Genomic DNA, 14,370 nt, shown 5'->3' with positions numbered 1-14,370 from the left:
GAAGGCCCATGAGCTGACTCCTGACTCGGAGCTCCCTCTAGTGCGCACCCCCAAATAGGACATACACCACGTGGTTTTCCTCAGAGGACTACTACTCTTCCAATACTGACTCCCTGGACCATCGCAGGCACAGGGCAGCTGGAAAACCAGCCCCTAGGGCCTCCTGGAGATCAGTGTGATGCTTTCCCACGCAAGTCAGAGATATCCGTGGGGACACAGGGAGGCGAGGCCCAGATGAGATAGTGAAAACAGGTTGTACCCTGCCCCTCTGGGGTGGGACTTAGAGTGAGCTGGCTCTTACCCACCCATCCTTCCAAAAGGGGTCAGAAGCTGCTAACAGAGACCTTCAAATAGCAGTGGAAAGGGCAGGGCTGTTCTAACCCAGCTCTGCCTGGGTCTGAACAAGTCACTGTCCCCTCCACATGGGGGTGTCAGCTCCCTGGGAGGACTGCCGGCACAGAGAAGATCAGCGTTCTCTTCCTGCTCCAGTGCTTGGTGATTCTGCAAGGCTCTGTGGAGCCAGTGAGGCTGAAGCTGCACTTGCAGCAAGCAGTCTTTGTTCAGACTGAATGTATTTATCTGGGGCAGCTGGGTGGGAGATGCTACTGATCCTGAGGTCTGCTACAGCATACCCCTCACCACTCCCTGTCTTCAGAGGTCCCTACTCCCCAAGTCATGTCACACAGCCCAAAATCATGGGTTAGTGTCGGAAATCAAGAAAGACACCAGGTGTTTCAGCCTTGGGGGCGCCTTCATGGCTCACAGTGATGCTCTGGTGAGATGTTTATGAAAGCACATTTATAAGCTCTCAAGTGCTGGAAAAATTGTTGTTATTATTAATCTCCTAATCAAGTCTTCATAGTAGTATCACCCCTCATAAACTTTAGGCAGAACATTACAGTACACATCAGAATTTTCCAAACCATGTTCTTCAAAACACAAGTGTTTCCCATGATCTTACATCTTTCAGGGTGAAGAGAATTTAAGGTACCTGGTTTTTCTTGTAAAATAGATTTTAGTAAATATATAAGAAAAATACAAAATACACTTTGTTCTTATCAATATATAATCATCTCATCATTAGTCATTGGGAAAATGCAAATCAAAACCACAATGAGATGCTATATCACACCCACTAGGATGGCTATAATAAAAAAAACAGACAAGTGCTGGCAAGGATGTGGAGAAAACTGGAATATTCATACATTGCTGGTAGGAATGAAAATGATACAACTACTTTTGAAAATAGGCTGGCAGTACCTCAAAATATTAAGCAGACTTACCATATGACCCAGCCATTCCACTCCCAGCAACCTGGAAACATATAACCACACAAAAACTTGTAAATGAATGTTCACAGCAAATTATTCATAATAGCCAAAAAGCAGAAACCTAGATGTCCATCAACTAATGAATGAATAAAATATGGTACACCCATATAGTGGAATATTATTCAACCACTAAATAAGATGAATTACTGACATATGCTACAACATGAACCTTAAAAAAAATGACACTATGTGAAAGAAACCAGACACAGATTACACAATGAATGACTCTAGTTAGACGAAATGCACAGAACAGGCAGAGAGAAGGCAGACTGGTGGCTGCCAGGGCTGAGAGGAAAGGGGGTGGGAACGGCTGCTGAGGGGCGTGGCGTTTCTTCTGGGCTTGATGAAACAGCCTGGAATTAGTGGTCAGTCATACTTGAACAACCTTATGAATCAAGTAAAAACTACTAAATTGTGCATTTTAAAGTGGTGGATTTTATGGTATGTGAATTATTTTTTAACATCAAAAAATTTTTTAATTATCTGTCCTTTTATTTCTTTTTATTTCTTTTTTTTTCCCCATGTCCCCAGCTAAACTTATCCCCAGGTCTCAGGGCAGGGACCCAGAGCCCATGAGTGGTGGAGCTGGCTGCAGCAGCCACCTGGGCCAGACCCTGCTATGGGGGGAGCAGGGGCTGAATTTGACTTGGCTGCGTAATTATCTGTCTTTTTAAAAATGGCCTATGGAAACAAAGAACGGTCAGAAAATCATGAAGAATTACTGAGCCTAATGCAGAAACATTTCATCTGTGCATTGAAACCCCACAGCATTTACCAATCATGCACGTATCAATGTATATCTATATGATGATCCCTGTCCCATGTCACTGGCTTTACCTTATAATTTCAACACATACCTGTAAAATTATCGAGTTTCTTATATAATGATACCGCAAGACTATACAAAGTTATTCCCTACAGATCCATGACTAAAGTCTTCTACGAGAAACACATTGGTACATAAACTACCACAGTCATTTCATGGACAGATAAACTAAAGGGCATTCCACTGCTAAATGCATTTGGTAAAGTAATACTGTTCTCCTAAATTCTAGTGTCAAATGTCTGCCTACCTTTTCAAAGAGCCTCTCATTTCAGGACACATTTCTTTGATCGCCTCTTTCCCAGACTGTAATAACCTATTCAGACGTTTCATTCTGGTGCGCAGCACCTGCTGCTGTGACAAACTGGATACTCTGCGTTTCAGTGTCGCTTACTTGTCGTCAGCTCTCTCGGTGAGACAGCTAGCATCAAGGGCTTTACACCCGGGCTTCTTTCAAGTCCCAGCCGTGAGCTAAGGTGCCCATCTTTTCACAGATACTCAGTTTTGCTCTTGTGGTAAAACAAAACAAACAAACAATAAAACAATAGAAATTCCCAGTGTGCACAAAGAGTTTTAACATTCGTCTTGTCACTCTAGCACACACTCTGGGAATCCAACAATCACTTTAAGTATGGAATGCACATGGCTTCCTTCTTATTTCTAACTGGTCATCTGGAGACTGAGCCACCCAGCCTTATGCTCTAATGAGGCTGAAGGTTGATGTGTGAGGGGCAGATCACCAAGAACTCTATGGTTTCTTCAATGTAATTAATATAGCCATCAGTCAGTGAACTACAAAATATTATTGAGATCCTAGAATCGGTGGATCCCAGGAAGGGTGCTAAGAATACAATGGTTACGGGAGAAAGAGGGAGCACCTGCATTTCCATTATTCCATGCTTTCTGTGTGGAAAATGCTCCACTAGAGCAGCACTCCTGGCCTCCTGCTCCCCGCCCGTCCTCCTTCCCACACACAAATGCCCCCTTAAGGCAGGAGGAGAAACAGCTGATGGGCAAGTAGAGGAGGTACGTTGGACCTGGTCTTCTCTCCTCTCCTCTGGAATTAGCTGCAGAGAGCCTTGCCCATCCCTGCAGGGAGGCCACTGGCTGTCCAGAGCTGCCCGTCCCTCTACAGGTTTATCTGGTTCTGATGCTCCAGGTTAGGTGGCTCCTGCTTGTGTCTGTCTCTCATTTCCAGTCAGGCCAGAAACAGGGGTGGCAATTATGGGGTTCCTGTCTAGTTCAATAAATGAAGAAAGTAAGTTATGCCCCTGCCCTCACAGAGATTATACTCCAGTAGGAAGACACGGACTGCCAACAAAGAGAAGGGTTACTTCCTCAAACTTGTGGAGCACACACCCACTGAAGACCTTCTCTGACTACAGCTCTCGCATCTAAATGTCCAAATAGCTTACATTTCGCTTCCTTCAGTCCCTGCTCAACTATCACTGATCAGCGGAGCCATCCCGGACCGCCTATACCAGTCAGCAGCTCCCCACCCCGACACACACACTCGTGTCCTTATCCTGCTTGACTTTTCTCTATACAACTAGACACAATCTGACTCGCTCTACTCTTGTTATGTTGCAAGTCCACCTCACACACCTCCCCCACGACCCCAGAATGTAAGCTGCATGAGCTCAGGGCACTGGTCCTGTTTCCACTGTTCACAGGCACCTGGGACAGTGCCTGGCACAGAGGAAGTGACCAATAACATCTGTTGAATGAATGAACAAATGCATCTGTGCTACAAACAAGGTGATGAGAAAGATAATGAGGACTAGGGTGAGGACTGCTATAGAAAAGGGGACAGTGAGGGCCTTTCTGAGGGTTAACATCGGCATGGTAACAGCGATAGCATAAGAGAAAGGCCACAGCACAGCAATACTGCTGTGCCCCTCTGCAGGTGTGTCAACAGTGGCTGAGTGAGCCTGGCCGGGCCTCTGCAGGGGGCTGGCACCCTAAAAAGAAGGAAGAGATGGCCACAGGGTCCTGTCAGTGCTGAGTCCTGCCAGGGGCTCTGGGGCCTGCTCATTGTTTATTTCCCCAGAAGTCAGCCATGTTGAACCATGTAGTGAGACTGGAAACGGAACAGCCAACACAGCAGCACTGAGCTAAACGCATTACAGCATCGTGCCATTTTATTCTCACTGTCAGGTGTGAGGTGGGTGTTTAATCCTCATTTTACAGAGGCCTCAGAGTCCTGAGAGGTGAGGTGGATCACCCACAGTCACCCAGCTAGTACCTGGCAAGCCAGGGTTGAGTAGGTGCCGTCTCACGCCCTCGGGATCATCTCATGCCAACTCGCTGGGTTTGGCAGCAGGAGAGGGTGCACCTCAGAGATGCTAAGTAAGCAACGTGGGTCCCTGGACAGCGCAGGTGTGCCTGACCCACGTCTATGTCCCTGTAGCTATGAATTCAGTCTCACATTCAGCAGATGCCTGGTCATTCTTGGAGCTTCAAAGTACAGTGTGGGCCCCTGAAGGGTGGGGCAGGGGTGGCTGACTGTCTGCCCCAAAACCTGCTCCCCTCTCCTTCCTGGGTAACGGAACCTCTCTTTTTTTAAATGAGTGCCCTGCTTTGGTTCTCCACCCTGCTTCTGTAACACAGATGTGATGGCTTAATCTCCAGCAGCCACCAGGGACCATGAGGACAAGGATCACACCCAGGGCTAGTGAAGCAGAGAGCTGGAAGGAGCGTGGGACCATGACAACTTCAACAAAGCACCCCGAAATGCCGACCTCTGTTCGTTAGGTGAGAAACAAAGCTCAAGTTTGCTTAAACCACCACTGTGTGGGGTTTTCATGGCATATTCTATCAAATCTGATAAATAGCAAGGAAGGCTTGTGGAAGTGAAAAATCTTGACTTAGAAGTGTAGGACTCCACTTGACAGACAGAATAAGACAACAGGGCTCAGAAAACTTTTCCTACAGCTTCGGGGGGCAAGGTTGGACAAGGAAGCTGAAGTCAGCCGCTGTGGGTCTAGAGTGTTGGAATAACCTGGGATGACTGTCCGCCAGAAGCCAGAAAGTGGTGTGATAACATCAGCATTTTAGCAGCCTTTCCCAGGCCAGCAAAGCCAGGACAGCCTGGATGTCAAATGTTTCCTGAGTGCACAGTTGGTGCCAGGCATCAAGCCCTCAGGAAAGGCTGCACAGGAGAGAATCCTGGAGCTGAGTCTGAGAGATGTCAGGAGAGTACCAGGCACTCCTGTACCCTTTGAGAAGTGACTCCCACACTGCCTCCGCAGCCCCACACACAGTCAGATTCCCAGGCTCACCCAGAGAGTCTGACCCACAGACAAGGCTGGGGCTCAGATTCTGTATTTTTAGTAACTGTCTCCAGGTGATCCTATGTAGTTAATGCATGGAATATTAAATAGGCCAGAAGCAGCTCCTTACCTGGAACATAAGTTTGGATGTATATTAAATAGGTGAACAAATAATATATTTTCACACTGTTAGAAGACAACAAACCAGTAGACTTTGAAATGTTTCAATAACAGTCAAAACAACATTTTTCTGGTTAAGTGAATGTGTTTTTTAATTAGTTATTTAATTAACTACAATATAATCTAAGGTCACTAATAACATTCTATGATCTACTTCTGCAACCATTTCAACAAAAAGGTGTTTATGTTTTACGGGCATGTAGCCTGAGAAGCAACCTCAGAGTGGGAGCAGGAGTTCCGGCCGGCTCACCGTAGCCCTTCTCTGCATCTCACAGGCATGGTGGGGACCCAAAGCCCAGCCTGAGGGAGGAGGAGCTTCCAGGCTGTCTCTAGACAGGTGCGTGGGCAAGGAGCTGTCTTCCCCTTCCCAAGGTGTCCTAACACACTTCAAGGCAACTCTCTCTGGGAGAGAACTTACAAAAGAGAAGTGCTCCTTTAAGGGGAAACATGGTACAAAGGGAAAAACAGTGGCCAAGGATTCAGGTCAGTAACCACCACCCTCAACTCACCCTCCAACTGGCCTTGGGCAAGCTTCTTCACCTGTTGTGCTATATGCCCTTGAAGATCCCTTCCAGCTGTGATTCTACAGTTTCCTTCTTCCTAATTAATACTGAAAAATGATTCTCGGTATTAAATGCATTCCCATATGTAAGGCATAATGTTTGGTGCTAGGGATACAATATTGAAGAGAAATCAGACTCCATGCCCTTAAGGAGTTTATAGTCTAGAAAGGCAGATAAATAATTCATTCAATAATTATATAATTACAACTGTCATAAATGTTACTAAGGAAAAGTACTTGGTGCTATGAAAGAGGATAATGAGAACTCAAGAAAAGTTTACCAAGCAAATATAACATTTGTGCCGAGACCTAAAAGCAGAGTACCAGTCAACAGGAGCAATCTTCTGCTGGAACTGATAAGCCATTATCTCAGTGGTCTTCAACCTCCGGACCGCGAACCGGTACCGGTCCATGGGCCATTTGGTACCAGTCCGCAGAGAAAGAATAAATAACTTACATTATTTCCGTTTTATTTATATTTAAGTCTGAACGATGTTTTATTTTTAAAAAATGACCAGATTCCCTCTGTTACATCCATCTAAGACTCACTCTTGATGCCTGTCTCAGTCACGTGATACATTTATCTGTCCCACCCTAAAGGCCGGTCTGTGAAAATATTTTCTGACATTAAACCGGTCCATGGCCCAAAAAAGGTTGGGGACCACTGCATTATCTGACTATGGCCATCTGGCTAGAAGCCCCCAAACCCTCATCCTCATGCTTCAACAGGTTGGTATTAATACGTCAGGTCATCTGCAGTTGCCTCCAGGCCTTGGGTGACAGCCAAGACGGCCAGAACTGGGCCCAGCAGAGGAGAAGAAACACATGAAACAGACTCCAAGCAGGAAACATGGGACTGAGGTTGGACCTGTCCCTGGCCCAATATTTCTGGTGATGTGTGCCAGGCATTATGCATAAAGATGGGGAATAAGAAAAGATATTGTCACAACACCAGGAAGGTACACAAGGGAGGAAGAGGAAGACAGGCCTTTCAAATGGGGGTTTCTTGGACAATTCCAAGGAAGGGATGTTATCTGAAGATGGGAAATACCTGGAGATGGAGAAAGCATCCTGATTCCGACAGTACAACAACATAAGCAAAGGCATGTAAGCTGGAAAGCAACGGGTATACAACAAGCTGTGGCTGGAGCTCCGGATAAGGGGCGAGAGAGATCTGGCAATGATGTAGAGTAGGCCTGAGTTGCTACCTCTGATTCAGAAAGTGAACAGATGACAATGTGTCTTCAGGTTGGTGTCTGGTGTCAAATCACACCTCTACCCAGACTGGCCCTATGACAAGGGCCCTCGGTTTTCTCCATGGGAATGTGCAGTTTCTCAAACGTTCAAGTCCTAAAGATCACCTGGGACAGGCTGTCGGGCCCCACCTCCAGTTGGAAGATTCCGATTAAGTAAATCAAGATGAGCTCCAGGCTGAAAAACCCCAGGTCAGACAGTGGGTCCCAAAGGTCCCTCCAGCCACAAGCTGTAGGCCCTGGATTCCTGGCCTCCTGATACAGCATGAAGTCCAGGCCCAGGTGACCTTTCCCTGACTATGGTGTATGTGTGTGTGTGTGTGGGGGGGGGTAGTTCCTGACAAGCAGGGAGGGACAGACCTTTAATGCTGTGGGGGGAAGCAGGAATGGAGAGCTGTGGAGAGCTGGGCCCAGACTGTCACCAAGTCTAGGGACACTCTCATGAGAAGTGAATGCTAACAGTAGCCAAGGCCCCAAGAGGAAAGTTAGGAAATTCTGGGCAGACAATACAGCTTGCATAAAAGCATATTCTGAACAGGTAAGATCTAAGGAGCATGTAGGCGAAGGATGAGAAAGCTGAAGAGGAGAGCCAGGCCCACCATACAGGCAGCCTTACCATGAAATTGGGACTTGATTCTGTAGGCAACAAAGTCGGGGCAGACCCCTACACCCTGCAAGATCCTAGCAAAAGCTCCCCTTAGGCATTTACTGGGAGGAACATGTGGAACACTGCTCTCCCCTCACCATCACCATTCTCCACCCTTAAAGATCACCTACTATTCCTGTTCAAAAATCAAACCTTGGATCCCCTCTGTGCAACTACTAGATCAAAATGAGGCAACCAATTTGACTGAGGCAATTAACACTAAGTTGGAACCCCATCTCTGAGATGATGGGGAGAGGCTGATCCAGCCTGGAGTAAGGTGGCTAGCTCGAGGGCAGAGCTCTCCGTTACTCTTACAGCTTTCTTTCTCTGACTCCCTTGGAGGAACCGGCACCTTCTCTAAATGAGTTCATGATCCTTGAAGGTGGGAGAGAAGGGGCACAGAGCGGGAATGATATGGTTCATACTGGCTGGGGTTGGCCTTGACCAGTTCCGACTGAAATACCTTAAAAACTGTAAGAAATGCCGCGGCAACTTCAACAATGCAAGCAGCCTCAACAAGACCCTGTCTAGAAGACTGCACAGACTGACTATTGGTGACTTCAAATGACTTGCTTTCTCCTCACAAGTCAAAGACTGAGGGGAATAAAAAGAGGGGCAGTCTCTGAAGGTATTGCTGAATCTTGCAACGCTAGCAAAGAGAGCAGGAGATGCCGATTCTCTCCAGGGGGCCCCGGTTCGTGGGGGAGTGGGAGATCTGGTCAAGGTTGTCAAGTTAACACCACGGCTCCACTCCCGCACCGGCTGAGCGCGTCTGGCTCCCCGGACACGCCCCCGGGCGATACCTCCAGTTTGCGGTGAAAGCACATTTGGGGCGGGGGGTGGGGGGCGCGGACGAGGGTGGTGACCAGGTAGGCTTGTACAGACAGGCGTTAGCAGTGAGCAGCGTAATGAAGACCCTCCCCTCACAACCCCTGGGACCTGGCCAGGCGCGCGCCTTGGCCGCCCTGGAGCCGGGGTAGGCTACCCGCCCGCAGCCCCCAGCTGCGGCCCCGCTCACCTTGCACTTGAAGCCGGCGGCGGGCGGCAGGAGCTCCCGCAGCAGGGCCTTGGCCACCTCGCGGCTGGCCTCCTCGCTTACGAAGTGCAGGTTAAGCACCTCATGAGCCTCGAACTTGGCGAGACGCAGCAGGGAGCGGAGCGCGACGCGGGCCTTGGCCTGCAGCGCTGCATTGTGTTCCGCCTTGGTGAACATCATCAGCAGGTGGTAGTCCACCGGACCCGCCCCGCCGCCCTCCAGGCTCTTGGCCTTGGCACCCAGGGCCGGCACCGCCGAGCCTCGCGCCAGTTCCGGGGCCGGCGGCGAGGGCGCGGCGGGGGCGCCGGCGCGGGCCTCCTTCAGCCTCTTGGTGGCGCTGGAGAAGGTCTCCCGGCCTGAGCCCAGGTAGTAGAAGGCACAGACGGCAAGGGCTGCGGCCAGCAGCAACGCGCAGTAATGGGAGCGCACAGCGCCCAGGCGGGCCATGGCCCGAGCGCATGGGGGCCCGCCTCGGAGAATACCCATGCGCCAAGAACTGGGGACCTTGCAGCCAGAAGAGCGGTGGAAACAGGTACTCGAGTATCCACTTAGTAGCCCCGGCAGCAGACGGCGGCCATGGCGGGGGCGGAGCCGCGCTGCACAGAGCCAATCCGCGGGCGCTGATGCGCGGAGAGGCGTGGCCAGGTTAGCCCGGCAGCCGTTGGGTCCTAGAATCAGAGCTAGCGCGTCGGTAGTAGCTGTCCCATTGTCGTCTGAGCAGCTAGTAGAGCGGGCTGTACGAGCTTTGAAAATTGGACCTCTTAAGTACCTAGCCGTAGACGCTGGTATCAAAGCTGAGCCTTGAAAGGAACTGAGACGCCCCAACGCAGTAGCTTCGGTTAGCAAAAACACTAAAATGCATGCACAAAGAGAAAAATGTTTATCTCTATACCTTATTCCCCCTAATTTCTTGGAGGCCTGACTCTTTTCACACCTTGAAGACCAGCTGGGGCTGGGGAATTTAAACTAGCAAGTTCCTTCCCCATTTATGGTCAAATAGGGTTGACACGTGAGGTGGATGGAAATCGCCTGCCCACCCCACTTGTCATATATCTGAGGCCGACCAGAGGCATCTAAAGGATGTGGCCAGCAGGGGGACCCCGCTGCCCAAAACTTCGGAACAGTTCCGAGTTTGAAGGGAATTCCAGAGATTGTGATACTAATTCTTTAAAATAAACAAACACTTTCCAAAAGCTTTAATATGTATTCAATACCAGGTAGTTCTGCAAATTCTAAACTAAAGCTCATTATTCAACACCACACACAGTGGCAGTTTTGACCCTGACGGACAAAAGCAAGTACATAAAACTCATTAACTTCGGTCTCCTAAGGACTGATGATATACCGTTGTGAGTGAAGAAACATATACAAATGATCTGCATGCTTGAAAGAGGTGGAGGTAAAAACGCATGGACAAATGCACGTATAAATTCTCTCACCAGTTTATTGTGCCGGGCGGTTATTTCTCAGTGTGGTTTCCAGACCACAATTTTTTTTTTAATTTTTATTTATTTTAGAGAGGAGAGAGAGCCAGAGAGAGAGAGAGAGAGAGAGAGAGAGAGAAGGGGAAGGGGGTAGAACAGGAAGTATTTACTCCCATATGTGCCTTGACTGGGCAAGCCCAGGGTTTTGAACTGGTAACTTCAGCCAAGCATTCCAAGTCGAATGCTTGATCCACTTTGCCACCACAGGTCAGACCACAATTTATCTCATTTCTAACTCTTGTTCTTTTCAACTGGAGCAACACTTTTCTGGAAAACATTGAACCCTTGAAACAGGCTTGGCAACAAGTTCAATGCGTGCTACCTCACCTTTTAAAAAGAAAGACAAAAACCCAAGAGCAGAATTAACTCAACTAAGTAGTAGGTTCTTTGGTTCCTGTAATCCTCACAACTCTTAAGAGGTAATAGTTGCACTTTACTATCAGGAAATTGAGATTTAGAGAAATAAATTGCCTAAATCTAGTTGGCTAGTAGGTAATAGAGCCAGGATCTGAGGTAATAGAGCCCAAGTCTCACTGCTTCCAAAGCTCAAGCTTTTAGCCAAGATTAAAACTGAAAGCAGTAACTTGAGCTCTGAGTTGTGTGTACTGTACCACAACCTTCAGCAGATAACGCTGATTAAGAAAGCAAGCTCTCTTAAGCGCTTGTTAAGAGCAAGCTAAGAGAGCTGTATTTCAAGGCTGGAAGACTACTCTGCCACTACAGGTTGATAAGACATCAAGCAAGTTACCAAATCTCTCTGAACTGCAATTATACCCATATGTAAAATGGGACTAATACTGGTACTTATGCCTCATTGGGATTATGAGAGACAATAGATTAAAAAACAGAACAGTATCTAACACGTAGTAAACAATGTAAAGTATGCTAGATACACCAAGCCCTCAGTTGGTTAGAGCATCGTCTCAAAGCACAGAGGTTGCCAGTTCGATTCCCAGTCAGGGCACATACAGTAACAGTTCAATGTTTCTCTCTCTCTCCCCCCCCCTTCCTCTTTCACTGAAATCAATAAGTAAAAATTTTAAAAAAGAAAAAAAAAAAACCCAAGCCCTAAAAAGAAAATCTAAATATCCAACAAATACCAAAATATAATTAGCAACTATAGCTTTTCTAGAGTATTTACAAAGACTAAACCCCAAATCTCCACTAAGACTTCATTACATGTTCCACAGAATCCCTACAAGGAGTGGCTACAGCTCTATTACATTCTAATTACTTTTTATTATAAGGGAGAAAGAATTCTCGAATTGTGCCTCTTACTCCCCTGACCAACACCATCAATAAGGTGTTTTCCTCTGCCACTTACTTTAGTATTTATTCAACAAGTTATCTTATTCTTCAGACCTTTATAAGACCTCACTACTCCTGGAATTTATGAAAAAAAATAGATAATTTAAGTTTCACAAAGAAAATCAGTAGACACAGGGAAGTACTCGAGACTGGTTTTATCTCTAAATTCTTTTATTCCCAATTCTTTGGCCACAGGAAAAACGAAGTTTGCAGCTTCCCAAAATACACTGTTGATTAGAAACTAAGAGTGAGTTGAAAGTAGTCAGTAATTTATTTGGTAGATACCAAGTGACTGCTATACTACATGCCAAGCGTTAGTAGCACCTGAGGATACAGCAGTGAAAAAACCCACAAAAACAAGAATCCCTGCCCTCATGGAGTTTACATTCTAGTAGGGGAAAATGGACAAGAAAAAGAATGTAGTGTGTCAGATGGTGCTATGTCCTATTTCCTCAGCTCAAAAAAGTAGGGGATATTTCAAAATGAATAGGAAGCTATAAAATATCCCCTAATTTTTGTGAGCAGAATTTGAGAATATTTCAAAATGAATATGGAGCGATAAAATATCCCCTAATTTTTATGAACAGTGTTGATACAGCTGGATGTGTAAGAACATAGCTAAAGAATTTTGGTGAGCACAATTACCTTTCCATTCCAACTAACTTTGGCCAAATTCTCTTTCTGACCAGAGATTAGAGGTAACTTTTTTCCTGTTGTAAAATTTCTAAATCCATAACGTAGATATATATATATATATATATATATATATAGATATAGATATAGATATAGATATATCTATCTATCTATATATATATATATTTTTGCATTGACTACTACCCAGTATTGTCAAGGATACAGAGAAGCAGACACATTCCTTCACAGCAGATGAGGGTTTATTGGTACGACTTCTCTGGAAGGCCTTCTGGCAATCCTAAAATCTTTCTGGTCCCTAAGAGAACTTTCAGTTCTGCTATCCAAATGAATGTTTCTCCCTTAAACAGTGGTTCTCAAGTTTTGATTGGCATTAGAAGTACCTGGGAGGCTTAGTAAAAACATAAAGACTCATGCCCTATTCATCTTTAGTGAGCCCGAGTCTCAATGATGATGGTTTTACAGACCAAAGTTTGAAAAGCACTGCCCAAGACCTTCACCCAGCCAGCTTTCTGCTTCAGACCTTGGCTTAGGTGCCCCTGCCTTGCCACTAACCAAACCAGCAAGCATCCAGCTAAGACACTATCCTCAACAACTCCATTAAGGGCCACCTATAAATTACCCAGTCCCAACTTTCTCCATTGCAAGAAGGCAAAATTCCCCATAATGTCCCTAATACCTAACAGAGTGCCTGATTCATTAAATGATCCACAAAAATATACCCGCCAATTGTAAACCAGCATTGTAAACTAGTAATCTAGGAATTCATCCTAAGGAACTAATTAAGAATGTACTACAAAAACTAGCCATAAGAATAAAGCAGAGCTAGGTTTATGATGCTAAGAAATTAGAATCATATGTTCATCAATGAAGGGGCTAAACTAAAAGGATGTTTTCGATAAGAGTTACACATTCAACAAATGCAAGTAGAAATCTAAAAAAATAATAATTGAAGAACCAAGCTATAGACCTTATTAGCCAACTGCAATGAGACATATGGATTGTGACTTGAAAAAATCTATTTAAAAAAACACATTTAAGACAATTTTGAAAATTTGAAAACTGATTATATAGTTTTCTAGTTTAAAGAAGTATGGTATTATGATTGGGCTTTTTTCTTTTTATATATTTCTGGAACCCTTTTAGAGATACATACTGAACAATTTGTTGGTGAAATGTCTGAGATCTGGTTAAAAAACAAATCTGGAAACAATGTTCAGCCATGAGGTAATAGCTATTGAAGTTATTCTACTTTTTATGGTTGAAATTTTTCATAAAATATTTTTTAAATCCTCCCCAAAGTGATGTTAAATACTTAAGGACTTAAAAACTTGTTCCCCATGTAATAAGTGAAAGCAGCAGATAACAGGATGATCCCATTGTATATAAATATACATACCCAAAGGTCTATCAGGGCATATACCAAGGAAGTCTCCCTTGGTACTACCCAACAGAACTTCCTACAATGACAGATATGTTCTAGAATCTGCCATGTTCAAAACAGTATTCACAAAGCACATTAGTGAGCTCTTAAAACATGGCAGTGCAACAGATAAACTCTAGGTTAATTTTGTGTAATTTTTATTTAAATTTCAATTGCCACACGGGGCTAGTGGATACCACATTGGAAAGCATGGACAGATGATGAAATTATGAACAGTTATCTTTTTTTTTTTTTTTACTGTAATTTAAACATTTTTCTAAAATGAAAAAGTATCATTTTGCAATAAGAAAAAAACAGGCTTTGTTTTCATTTAAAACATTTACTGACTAGTGGTGTGGGTTCTCTACTTCATAGAACTATCCTGAAAACGAAATGAAGTG

The 14,370-nt window shown here is 45.4% G+C and overlaps 1 protein-coding gene and 1 non-coding gene across 2 annotated transcripts in view; both read right to left on the bottom strand.

Annotated features, from left to right (window-relative positions):
• XXYLT1 (xyloside xylosyltransferase 1) overlaps window positions 1-9,685 on the bottom strand; it is a 206,788-nt gene extending 197,103 nt beyond the window's left edge. Inside the window, exon 1 of the mRNA XM_066241343.1 lies at window positions 9,086-9,685. Within this exon, the coding sequence (XP_066097440.1) occupies window positions 9,086-9,589 (504 nt within the window). The 5' untranslated portion in view covers window positions 9,590-9,685. The remainder of the gene's footprint in view (window positions 1-9,085) is intronic.
• Window positions 1,851-1,986, bottom strand: LOC136312386 (small nucleolar RNA SNORA5). The gene has a single exon (XR_010726978.1). It is a non-coding gene; the product is annotated as a small nucleolar RNA SNORA5 (small nucleolar RNA).
• Window positions 9,686-14,370: the final 4,685 nt, after the last annotated feature.

Source organism: Saccopteryx bilineata, chromosome 8, assembly GCF_036850765.1.
Source record: "Saccopteryx bilineata isolate mSacBil1 chromosome 8, mSacBil1_pri_phased_curated, whole genome shotgun sequence".
NCBI lineage: Eukaryota > Metazoa > Chordata > Mammalia > Chiroptera > Emballonuridae > Saccopteryx > Saccopteryx bilineata.
This window is presented reverse-complemented; position numbering and strand designations above follow the sequence as displayed.